Source organism: Trichomonas vaginalis, chromosome V (genome assembly GCF_026262505.1).
Source record: "Trichomonas vaginalis G3 chromosome V, whole genome shotgun sequence".
Lineage (NCBI taxonomy): Eukaryota > Parabasalia > Trichomonadida > Trichomonadidae > Trichomonas > Trichomonas vaginalis.
The window spans coordinates 17,213,807-17,226,198 of NC_067207.1; the positions used below are offsets into that span (position 1 = coordinate 17,213,807).

Here is a 12,392-nt window from a genome sequence, read left to right on the forward strand (position 1 = left end):
TCGACAAATCCATCTTGAACCCATTTGTCTCAATGCTGTATTGTTCATTTCATCTCAGTAAAAAACTTTACATTCCCCAAGTTTGAGGTGGTTGCGGTTGGTTATTGTTTACCCACTGTTGTGCATGGTTATATCCTCTGTTTAAAGAATCTTTCACCTTGGTCCATATAGTGTCCTGCTTGGTTATAGTAGTCATTTGCTTTGTTATAGTAGTTTCCTGCTTCTCTTCCTACATTGTCCATCCATCCTTGAACTTTTCCTCTTGTTTCAGGATTTGGAATAAGATTTGTTGCATCTCGTGCTACATCCCAACCTTTCTGTACAGTTTGTATAATAGGTTGTGCTTTCTCTTTAAGTATACCTAATGTACTCAAAATCTTCCTTCCAACTCCAAATACACCTCTGGCTATTGTTCCACTGCGGGCAAAAAATCTGGATGCAACTCCTGCTAATGCGCCAAATAAACCCATTTCTTATGGGTTAAAAAATGACGAATCCAAACAAGGACCCCTATGTTTCTAAGGCAACAAAAAAAGCACTCATGATAAAAATCTTTAGTTCAACACCAAATGCTTGGTTTATGGATATCTTGGAAAACATTCCGAGGTATAGAGAAGATGGACCTCCATACTGGCTAATATTTGTCGGTCAAAACACAAGATACTGTGAAGCCATACCATTACAGTCCAAAAATATTTTAGATGTGAAAACTGCTTTGACAATATTCGTTGACAAATACCATCCAACAAAACTGACATCTGACTGTGAAAGTTCTTTCAAATCAGACGATATTAAAAACTATCTGCGTTCAAAAAATGTAAACCAATATTTCATTGTCGACCAAAACCATTCTGCTCTTGGTGTCATTGACAGTTGTATAAAAATCTTAAGAGACTTAAACCAACCACAAGGTGGTGAGGTAGATGAAATGTCATATGACGACAAGTATAGACACTTCTCCATGGCAAAGATGAGACAAGTTTTAAATATTTACAATAGCCGTAAACAAAAAGGTTTGGGAAACCACTCCCCCGAAGAAATGAAAACAACCCCGACTTAGAGAAAAGACTATATATTTAATAGTTTAGTCAAAAGAGACAAACAAGAAAGAATGCCGGGCTTCAAACTTAAGAAAGGTGACAAAGTAAAAATAGAAATACCTAAACGCGACCCATATGAAAATACTATTGACTATGACAACAATGGGAACTCGACAGGTACTCGCATTCGTGTTCGTAAAAATAGAAGAAAGTATACAAGAGAATATTATGAATTTTTAGGCAAAACATGGCAAAATGTACAGACTGCAAGCAGAAGATAAAACTACTATTGTCAGACCTCGTTTCAAACTTGTCAAAGTTCAAGGTGGTATACTTTCAAAGACAGTTCCTAACAAATATAAGACAACTCCTGACGAATATGCTAAAGAAGTTGAAAATGACGACTAAGCAATTCTATACCATGCGTAAACTGTCATGTAAGGTGGCATATATTCTTTACTTTGTCCCGTTGTTGTGTATATCCTGAAACGAAATGTGTATGGTTTCCTTCTCCCTGCGTGTCATCCCAGTAACAATTTATAGCAAAACTTAACGTCGTCTTTAACATCATATCCTTTACCTTTTGTCATTCCTGACCAATCCCAATATCTATGCTTATGCCAACCTGCTTGAGATGTACTTAAATCTATGTAGTGACTGTGTGCAGGTAAATTTTCACCTGAAATCGTTTTACTTCCACCTGTTTCCTTTGAAGAGTTTGCACAATACAAAAACCTGTCGACTATTTGTTCCCATGCACCAACACCAAAACATTACTTGAGGACCTCTTGCTTCCATAGATGTATAAATAGAAACCTACTGGGTTCATTAAATCAAACATATGAGACATTATAGGATTGTCTCTTTTGAACTTAAAATATAGTGCAACTATTTCAGGTTTCTTCTGGTTTGTGTCAGAATATTTTTTATAATATAATCTTATGTTTTCAGGGTAGGTAAAGTCTTGACTATAATATTTATTTCTGTCATCTTCATAATAGTATACTATTTCTCGTTTTTTCTATTGCATTATATCTTTTATATCTATAAAAATCTAAATATAATGTTAGCTTTTGTTCATCTACATGTGGTGTTCTGACGTCATCTCCATAGTCATAATAATATGGTGCTGGAGCTGGGTCAGGCAATGTCATATCTGCCATTTCATAAACTCTTAAATATTTCTTTTGTTCGTCTCCATATAAGTTTAAGTAGCAGTTGTTGTCTAATGGAACTTTAACTTGTGTACCATCATTCTTTTTATAGCTTACATACATTTCATTGTTATTTTTCGGAATGAGTTTATACCGTGTACCATTTTCTAAGGAATGTACAAACTCCCATCTAAAATATTTGTTTTCTTCATTGACAGAAAAGTCACCAACCATAGTTTCAATATTTTTTGTTCCAACTAAACTTTGGTATATTTCATTGACATATGTTTTATCTGCTTTCTTTTCAAGGCTAACGTTTAAGTCTGTTATTTCAGAAGATGTATGTGTATGTCCAACGTCACTTTTCCTGTTTAAGGTTTCTTGTAAGTTTGTAATATTTGCAATGGTATGTGTATGTCCAACGGCACTTTTCCTGTTTAAGGTTTCTTGTAAGTTTGTAATATTTGCAATGGTATGTGTATGTCCAACGTCACTTTTCCTGTTTAAGGTTTGCTTGTAAGTTGTAATATTTGCAATGGTATGTGTATGTCCAACGGCACTTTTCCTGTTTAAGGTTTCTTGTAAGTTTGTAATATTTGCAATGGTATGTGTATGTCCAACGTCACTTTTCCTGTTTAAGGTTTCTTGTAAGTTTGTAATATTTGCAATGGTATGTGTATGTCCAACGGCACTTTTCCTGTTTAAGGTTTCTTGTAAGTTTGTAATATTTGCAATGGTATGTGTATGTCCAACGTCACTTTTCCTGTTTAAGGTTTCTTGTAAGTTTGTAATATTTGCAATGGTATGTGTATGAGTCTTATTTGCTTTTGTCTCTAAGGTTTCTTGTAAGTCTGTTATTTCAGATATAGAATGTGTATGAGTCTTTTTAGAATATTCGTTTTCAGCTCTTGTCACTTCACTTGACATTTTATTGTCAACATATTTTTTGTCTGCTAGTTCAGGATGAGTATGTTCTTTTGTTGCATAAGCTTTGTTAGCTCTTTCTTCTTCTTTTGCTATTGCATCGTCTACATATTCTTTGTCAGCTTTGTTGCCAACATCTGCTTTCAAAAGAAGTTCATTTATAGGTTTCTCGTTTAAAGTTCCTTTTGTTGGATTTATACAGACAGTATGGTTCTTATTGTCTTGAAACAGAAACTCATCTGTCATTGGGTTTAATGTCAGTTTTAAGTTTCCTTCTTTCAATGACTCAGATATCTTAGAATAGTTTGAAAAGTTTGTTGTGTTCTTATTTAGAGCTTGTATAATGAGTTGTCGGTTGTGTTGTATTTCTCTCATAGACGCTGTTTCATTTGACATTTTTATTCTAGATAAAATATGCTTCCAATAAAAAAGAAAATTCAAGAGTTGCTACAACTAAACCATTAGATGAACTTTTTACTAATGTCGGTCAAAAGTTTGAGACAGAGACCGTAAAGCATGAAGGCTATCGTTTTGACTACCCATTAAGATGGCTAAGAGACCCATCTGTCACAAAAGCTATTGCTTTCGTAGAATGAAGTTTGTGTCTGTAGAAGATAAAAGTTTTCCATTTATTGTAAGGTTTCATATAGATTATATATCTGAAGGGAAACGAAAAATGTGGAAGAAATTGAGCTAATACAAGTTGACCTTTCATCTTCTCTACAGACTGCGTTAAAAAATATAGAAGATAAAATAAATTCATGTTATGCAAAAATATGCTGATGAATATGCAAATACCGAGAGCACACTTTATGTGAGAATTGTATATGACAAACAAAATTCACAAGTGTCATTTCAAATCTACGAAGACAATCCAAAGAAAGACGAACAAATATATACAGAATTCACTGCAATGTCATGGTATTATTTGCAAAGAATGTTAAATCAGAAAGTCGAACTTCCTTTAGCAAATATTTACAGTCGATATGCAAGAGATGAACCATATTTATTTAAAGATGTTTTCGACCCAGCTGCTATTATTGTTCATGCTTCATTTTCTGGCGCCCAAAACTCTTTCTTATGCTTGGCAAATGACTTTTACGAAAAACCTACAAAGTTATATGAACCACCAAGTGGAAGTATTTCAGACTTTCAAGTATGGTTTACTACAGATGGAAGAAAAAGAATAATTCCATTATACCATGCGTTTTACTTAGAACTTAGTTTCATATACAACTACTATCGAACGGTAAAAATATAATTTTTTAATACGGTTGAGGTGTTGGATTTGGTTGCCAACTAGACTGTGGTGCAGGTTCAGGCTGTTGTATAACAGGAGCTTGTTCTTCTGGTTCAGGGTCTTTAGGTATAATACCAACGAACTGACCTACTCTTTTACCAATATTTTTGACTCCGTTCCAAAATTCCTCTTCCTACGGTTTTTATTCCATTCCATATACCTCTTCCAACATTTCGAAAGAAGTTTCCTATCTTACTGAAGAAACCCATTTTACTATATGTAAAAATCTAATGTCCACCTAGTCTCTTACGTTTCCTGTTGAGTTCCATAGCATTCTTTAACTGGAGCTCATACATTCTGTTTCTCCTCTGGTAGAAAACATACTCTGGGTCAACTCCTGTGTTCGCGTCATCTGCATAAAGTTGTTTATATCCCACTTCAGGGTTTGTATAAAACTCTTTCCATCTCATATTTGCATACCATGGTGGCAAACCTAACGCAGCGTCATTTGACATGGCAGTTTGCATTTGTACATCTGTTGGCACTTGACCATAGTTTGCCATTGCAGTTTGTATTCTAACTTCATTTGGAATATTCTCTGGGTTTGGTTGTCCAGGTTGCTGTGCATTCGCTAAGTTCTGTGCGTCCATTTAATATTAGATAAAAATATCTCTTACGAGTACATATACTGAACATTTGCAGGCATTGGTTCATCTTCATATTCTCTATATCTTTCTGCCACGTCAAATAAGTAAATGACACAATGGAAAAAACCTAAAACAAGTAGTCCTATTTCAAACCACATTTAGTTACCAATAAAATTTCTTTGTTATGACACATTTTTCCGGTTTATAGGACCTCTCTCATATTCTATCTTGTCATATCTAAACTCATAGTCATGTATATCCTCTAACCATCTCATGACACTTTCCAAACCACTTTTATCGGATGTAAAGTAAAAGCATGGATGGTTATGTAAAACGTCTAAAGTTTCTAAAGAGTCTCTCAAAGTCCAGTCTACTTGGTATTGAAAATCGTATGTGTTAAAGAACGGCGGGTCTACTATAAAGAAAACATTTTCCTTGTTTTTATATTTTTCATACAACTCTGTCCAACGACATCTCACAAACTCTATACCCTCAATATATTTTTCTATGTCCTCTTTGAAAACATTTGTATAGTTAAGATATAAAACGTTTGACATAAGTGTTTCAATGTCATGAACTCTTATAGAACCACTATATAATAGTCTAGAAGATATACTATCCCAGTCAATATATTCTGCTTTTTTCAAAACCTCTCTGACAATATTTTTCTTATCTAATGGTATACGTTCCATCTTACCTATAGGTATCTTTTCTTTCAACTCACTCAATATTTTGTTTGTGTCTGGTATATGTTTGAGACGGTTCATATAGTTGTCGAAGTCATTGCATATAATCTTTGAGTCAGGAAATATTGTATGGCACAAATGAGATATATAGAAACTTCCACCGAACAAGTCTACAAATGTTAGACCATTCGGTAGTTTCTTAAGTTCTCTCAATATAATATCTTTACATCTACTCTTATTTCCAAAGAACGGTAACGGTGGTTTTGTAAAATTCATTTATATATAATAATAAAAATGTTTTTTCCTGAAAAGTGACAGATGTTTTATTGTGACTTCTTCGTAAAGACTTTGTTGAGATTTCTTCGTAAATGAGTGTAAATGACCCAAAAATATATTTTAGGTGAAGAGGTGAGATTTCACCTCTTTTTTCACCTCATTTCTCACCTCTTGAATTTTCATGAATTTCTTCGTAAAGACTTTGTTAAGACTTCTTCATCTAATTTCTCATGAACTTTCTTGTCTATGTTTTGTCAAGATTTCATCGTAAAGACTTTTGTTGAGATTTCTTCGTAAATGACCCTAGTAGTATATTTTTGGTGTAAATTTCATGAAAATTCAAGAGGGTGAAAAAATTAGGTGAAAAAAACAGGTGAAATCTCACCTCTTCACCTAAACATTTTTTTGGTGTAAATTTCATGAAAATTCAAGAGGGTGAAAAATTAGGTGAAAAAACAGGTGAAATCTCACCTCTTCACCTAAAATATATTTTTTGTCTGATTTTACGAAGAAGTCTTGACAAAACATTTACGAAGAAGAAGTCTTGACAAAACATTTACGAAGAAGTCTTGACAAAACATTTACGAAGAAGAAGTCTTGACAAAAACATTTACGAAGAAGAAGTCTTGACAAAACATTTACGAAGAAGTCTTGACAAAGTCTTTACGATGAAATCTTGACAAAGTCTTTACGATGAAATTCATGAAAATTCAAGAGGTGAAAAATGAGGTGAAAAAACAGGTGAAATCTCACCTCTTCACCTAAAATATATTTTTATTGAATTCTGTATAATATTCTGAGTAATATGACAGATGTTTATATAACACTTTCTCCGGTTTATAGGACCTCTCTCATATTCTATCTTGTCATATCAAAACTCATAGTCATGTTTGTCCTCTAAGACTTCATTTATACTAAACATCTTCAGGGCTAGAAGGCACGAAGTGCCTGGAAGCCCCACTACCTTTTTTTTTTTTTTTTTTTTTTTTTTTTGTTACGACCTATAAAAGATAGTTGAAGACATGTAAGTGTAATTTCTAATTTGAATTCTGTTCTTAAATATTTGAAACATTTTACAGATCCATACCTACAACAAAATTCAAGTATATGGTTTTCTGATAGAATTTTTTCAAACGAATTTTCATTTAATTCGATTTGTTTTTGTCGGTACATATTAGACTCTTCCGTTGTTATTAGATCAATAAATAAATGCAAGTCAAAAAAAAAAAAAAAAAAAAAAAGGTAGTGGGGCCTCCAGGCACTTCGTGCCCTCTAGCCCTGAAGATGTTTAGTATAACTTTGTCCGGACAAGTAAGGGTCTATCGTCGCTACTGGAAAAGTTACAGGCGTTCCAAGGAAGTATACTTTGAGAAGACTTTCCCCCTTATAGAATGAGATAGGACGGTATTTTACAAAACTGACAACACTTTGACCGAGTAGTTTTTTGTGCTGAACAAATAGTGTCATATAAACATCTGTCAAAAACCGCTTTTTTAACTTCACTTAAAATGCCACGTAAGCTACGTAAGAATATACGTAAGAGGAAGAGAGCATTGAAACATCCAATAGTAAAACTGACACCACAACAACAGTTGCAACAACAAATGCTGAATGACCCCACTATGTTGCAACAAATGTCAAGCAACCCTATGCTTTTAAACCGAGTTATTGGTGCACAGAGTGGAGGTTTAAGAGCGGCACTTTTAGCGAAAATGGCAGGCTATGGTGGAGCTGCAGACGGAACAGCTTATAACCCTCAAAGTCAAATGAATTTGAGTTCACTCAAAAAATCAAATAACAGATGTCAAAAAGTCAAACATAGACATACAGAAACAAATAAGTGAAAACGAAAAGAAACTAGAATATGACAGACACACAAAGAAACTCAATGAGTTAAACGTAGAGAAAAAGAAGAAAGAAGAACAACTGAAAGAACTAAGTACAGAGGAATATGCGAAAAAAGTGTCAGAAAAAGCAGCAGAAGTAGCAAAAATGGAACAAGATGTCATAAATTTGAAAAACCATACTACTCAATATAAAGTACTGAAAGAAATGAAGAGATAAAACAAAAAGCCCTGAAGACATATATGGATAGCGATGAGTATAAAAAAGAAGTTGAAGCAAATGTAAAGGCAGAAAAATTTTACAGTTGCAAAACCAAACCGTACAGTATGAAAACTTAGCACAAGAAAGTAAAAATAACGACGCAGCCATGCAAAAGGCAATGAAAAGCGCAGAATATAAAAAGCTAACAATGACTGGTTAGATGCCCAAGCCAACGCTAAAGCAGCCCAACTTATAGGGTCAATAAGGACAAAAAAAAGCGGATGAAGACAGTTCAAATGAAGCTTTAACAAATGCTGACTTTAAGAACGCCTTCGAAGCTCTTCATAGTAAGGTGAAACAAGTGAACGACTTCTCATCTGGAAAGAAACTGAAGTCTGAAGGTTTCGACAAAGAGTTAAAAGAAGTAGCACAAAATATGACGAAAATAACAGATGCAGCAACGAGAACAGGCAGTTCAAAGTGCCTATGACGCCGTTAGAGCAACTGTTGTGGAAAGTCAAGAAAAAGAGTTACAACAGACCAAAACAGACCTAGTAAATGCTTTCTTAAAAACGAAAAGTCAGGTAGGACACTATGCTGCAGATGGAACATATGTGCCAGCTGGTGGAACTTATATACCAGCTGGTGGAACTTATATACTAGCTAGTGGAACTTATATACCACCAAACCCTCCAAGAGAAGCACCTGCACCAGGACTACCTAAAACATTTACATCGTCACATGGACACAGACACAGGCATGCACCAAAACCAGCACAACAACCACCTCCACAACCAGCACAACAACCAACAGTTCAAAACCCTGCACAACAACAACCACAAACAGAGCAAGGACATAAAAGAAGTAGAGAACAAGGAAACCAAGATTTCTTAAAAATGCTTAAAGAAGACTATGGTTACCCAGATACTCTTGACTTTAGTGACAGATATAAAGAAGCTATTAGAAAGTTCAAGGAAGGAAATACTGACCCGAACCTATTTAGCTTTATGGCTCAGCACCAAATGGGATATAATTTCAAACCTGGAAAATACAAGCTCGCTAAGGGATATTTTAATAGCATATCATCCAAATGACATGAAGGAATTTACTCCGAGATATTTGGTGTCAGAGCTAAATGACAATTCAACTCTCTTCATGAAACGCGTAAAAAATAGAGACGGAACGAAAGAAGAAAGGTTTATGAGTCCGGATGACTTAGATAGGGAACTTGTTAAAAACGGTCTCGGAATATATGAAATGCCAGCAGATGAGGTACAAGAAACTCCACAGGAAGAAGTTCAGATACAACCAGACATGGAAGAAATAGTTCAGCAACAACAGCTAGAAGAGCCTGAAGGAAACGAACAAGTCCCTCCTTTGGAAACTAACTTCACAGAACTAGATGAAGATTTGGAACAGCCGAAAAATCTTGACCCTCAACAAGAGTATGAGGTGAATATGGAATCTTTCCAAGAGTCTAAGAAAAATTCGGCTGACATGGTAGAAGAATATCGAAAAATGTTTGCCGACATACAAAAGACTCCAACATCAGATGAAAATATTCAGCATAGAATGGAAGTACTGAAAGAAAATGTACGCAAAATACAACAACCCTTTTTACTTACGACCATATAACGTTCAATCTTTGGCTGAACTCGGTGAAAATAAAAGGTTAAATTTCAACAAAACATATAGAAATGAAACATTGTTTAAAGTTCATTCAGAACCTAACCAATATGGAAACAAACCTACTTTTGTTTCTGCAGACTATGGAACTACAATGAGATGGGGTCATAAAGCTAACCCGGATAGGTGGTTCATAAACTTACAACCACAATTCCAAGAAGTTGTAGACGCAATGGAAGTGAATGGTGAACCAGATTTAGCTGGTATTTTCAGCGCGGCTTTAATGCCATTGAAAGATATGAAACATGCAGATATTTTGGACCAGTATGAAATGAACATGGCTGATGGAAATATAACACCTGACGTTCTAGAACATTTATCTCAAAGAACTACACAGAACCATAAAGATGGTATATTTGGTGAAGAGTTTAGAAAGAAAGTTAGGATAGAGAAGGAAGAGAACCTATTGTACATGACCTTGCAAACGAAAGTTTACAAAATGTCATAAAAACTTACTTTGCAGACAATGAACGAGAAGGGATGAATATTTAAGAAAACTCAAATGGACAGTACCAAATGAAATGTTAGTATTGAAAAACATGTTCCTTGACAAAATAAAACCAACTACAGAAATAAATGACGCAAGACTGAAACGTTGGGTAAAAGCTTTCCCATTCACAAAAGATATTGTTGGTAACATGGAAAGAAAACCAGAATGGCTACAAAAACATATATTTGGAAACGAGCTTATTCCATATGGACAAGCTCTGTTTGAAGAGCTTGAACCGGAAACTCAGGAAAGAGTCATGCAAACAATACGCGAAGACTCAAATACAAACTATGACAAAATCTTTCTAGGATATAGGTTACCTGAGATGGGCGACCAGAGCCCAAAGGCAAAAAGGACATGGGAAATTTACAACATACTAGGTGAACATGAGGCAAAGATGCAACAACTTGAAGCAGAGGGCAAGTTACCAAAAGCGACACCAAAGAAGAAGAGAAGAGTAGAACAAAGTGAAAGTAGTGAAGAAGTAACTTCATCTAGTGAAAGTAGTGGCAATGAAGGAAAAAGAAGAGTTAAAAACTCAGTCAGGAAGAAAGTAAAGCTTGGTCCACGTGGGTTCTATTATGACACATAAATCAAACTATTCTATATTTTTACCCATATGAAATGTACGCCGCTCAGAATATAACGCCAACAGTTTTGGATGCCATGAATGGAAATGTTTCCGAATGGTATAACGAATGCGACAATGCCATTAGAAGGTCAGAAATAGTTCCTGGAACTTACGAATATACAACTGCTGTTTCTTATGGAAACGTAGGTGAGTTTGGAGAAGGTTCTTCAACAACAGTAGATATTGCTTGCGACAGGTTTCATATAATTTCTATTGACAACTCATTCTTATACGTGGAACAAGACATTGAAATAAAACCTTCTGCCAAGTTGTCTGACAAGAAAGGTTGCAATGGAATTTTCTATGTCGGATACCAATATGCTCCAGAAGTTTTTATGGGATATAAGATATATTCTAACTCTGACTTAGTTCAAACAGTAACATGGGCAAACTATGAATGGTTCGCTTTGAGAAACTCAGTACAACCACAAGCTAGAGAACAAACAGACCAGTATGCAACTATTGAGAAAATAAGAAGACTTGACCCTAACGTTCCAGGAGTTTATGTTAACCTTTCTGGTTCAGATGGAAATGCTGTCACTAAAGTAAAACTGAAACTTAGAGTTCCTTTGTCATCTTTCCTCATCTTCAGGTTTTTAAGATACTTGCCAAACTGGGCAGGAAAAATTTCTATTGAACTTACTCCAAGCAAAAATAACTTAGTCATTGCACCAACGCAAGACCCATTCACTCTTACAGACGTAAAGGGAGCAAATCAAACGTCATTCGCCGAATTTTGCAAAGACAAAGTTGACTTAGACTTTGGTTTCTCAAACCTCAACACTGAAGTAAAGTATTATTTCAATGCTGCTGGAACTGCTTGGGACCCAGTTAGGTTTACATGCGAACAGTTTGAATGCAAGAGAATAGAAAGCAGACTTGCAGTCTATATGTTGGACCCAGATATTTCAAATGCTTTAGCTGCCAAATATATTGCAGTTCCACTTATGTTCCCTATACACCAAATATCTGTCAAAGACTTTGCAGGTGAAGTTGGAAACCAAATCCAGGAACCGCAGGTGCAAGAACAGATATTGCTTTAACAACTGCAATGAAACATGCAGATACTATGTTTGTACTGTTCAGACGAACTATAAATGACTATTCTTGTTTCTACAACCCCGGTATTAAATATCATATAAACATAGATGGCAAATATTATCCAAGAGAAGAATATTCTACAGTTGAGGATATGAGGTCATACAACTTGACATTAGATGCTATGAACTTTAACAACAACTTCACAACAACCATTAACCCTGAAATGCAAAGTTCTATTATGCCATATGTGAAAGTATGGACCATACAGGAAGTCAAAAAACTCAATATACAAATGGAGACCGTTCAAACTTTTGGCTTGGCATTCCATTTGCTGACTCAGAAGACTTTATGGGTGGTATTTCAACTGTTGGTACTGTACAAATACAATATACTGGTGACAGAGACGGTCCAGATGAATTGAAAGCAAAGAAGTTTACAAAACCAATAGCACTTTTCACGGAAGATGCTCTTTTGAAGATTCGTTCGATGAAACCTGCTGGGGCTCCTCAGATTGGCATAACGACAGCTTCC

At 35.1% G+C, this 12,392-nt stretch overlaps 4 protein-coding genes and 1 pseudogene across 5 annotated transcripts, besides 2 other annotated features; 4 read left to right on the top strand and 1 right to left on the bottom strand.

The window, feature by feature from the left end:
• Positions 1-6,960: part of a mobile genetic element that runs on past the window's edge.
• On the bottom strand, positions 2,126-3,514 carry TVAGG3_0352970 (phage tail repeat-like family; the record flags this gene model as incomplete). Its single annotated transcript, XM_051231186.1, has 1 exon — positions 2,126-3,514. A coding segment is annotated over one exon (1,389 nt), but the record flags the coding sequence as incomplete, so codon positions are not given.
• On the top strand, positions 4,056-4,379 carry TVAGG3_0352980 (uncharacterized protein; the record flags this gene model as incomplete). Its single annotated transcript, XM_051231187.1, has 1 exon — positions 4,056-4,379. The coding sequence occupies one exon, from the start codon at positions 4,056-4,058 to the stop codon at positions 4,377-4,379; it is 324 nt and encodes a 107-aa protein (XP_051100917.1).
• Positions 6,961-7,185: 225 nt separating the features above from the next.
• Positions 7,186-12,392: part of a mobile genetic element that runs on past the window's edge.
• Positions 8,910-9,872, top strand: TVAGG3_0353000 (annotated as a pseudogene). The gene has a single exon. A coding segment is annotated over exon 1 (963 nt).
• On the top strand, positions 10,386-10,781 carry TVAGG3_0353010 (protein of unknown function, DUF4106 family; the record flags this gene model as incomplete). Its single annotated transcript, XM_051231188.1, has 1 exon — positions 10,386-10,781. A coding segment is annotated over one exon (396 nt), but the record flags the coding sequence as incomplete, so codon positions are not given.
• TVAGG3_0353020 (protein of unknown function, DUF4106 family) lies at positions 10,814-11,670 on the top strand (the record flags this gene model as incomplete). Its single annotated transcript, XM_051231189.1, has 1 exon — positions 10,814-11,670. A coding segment is annotated over one exon (857 nt), but the record flags the coding sequence as incomplete, so codon positions are not given.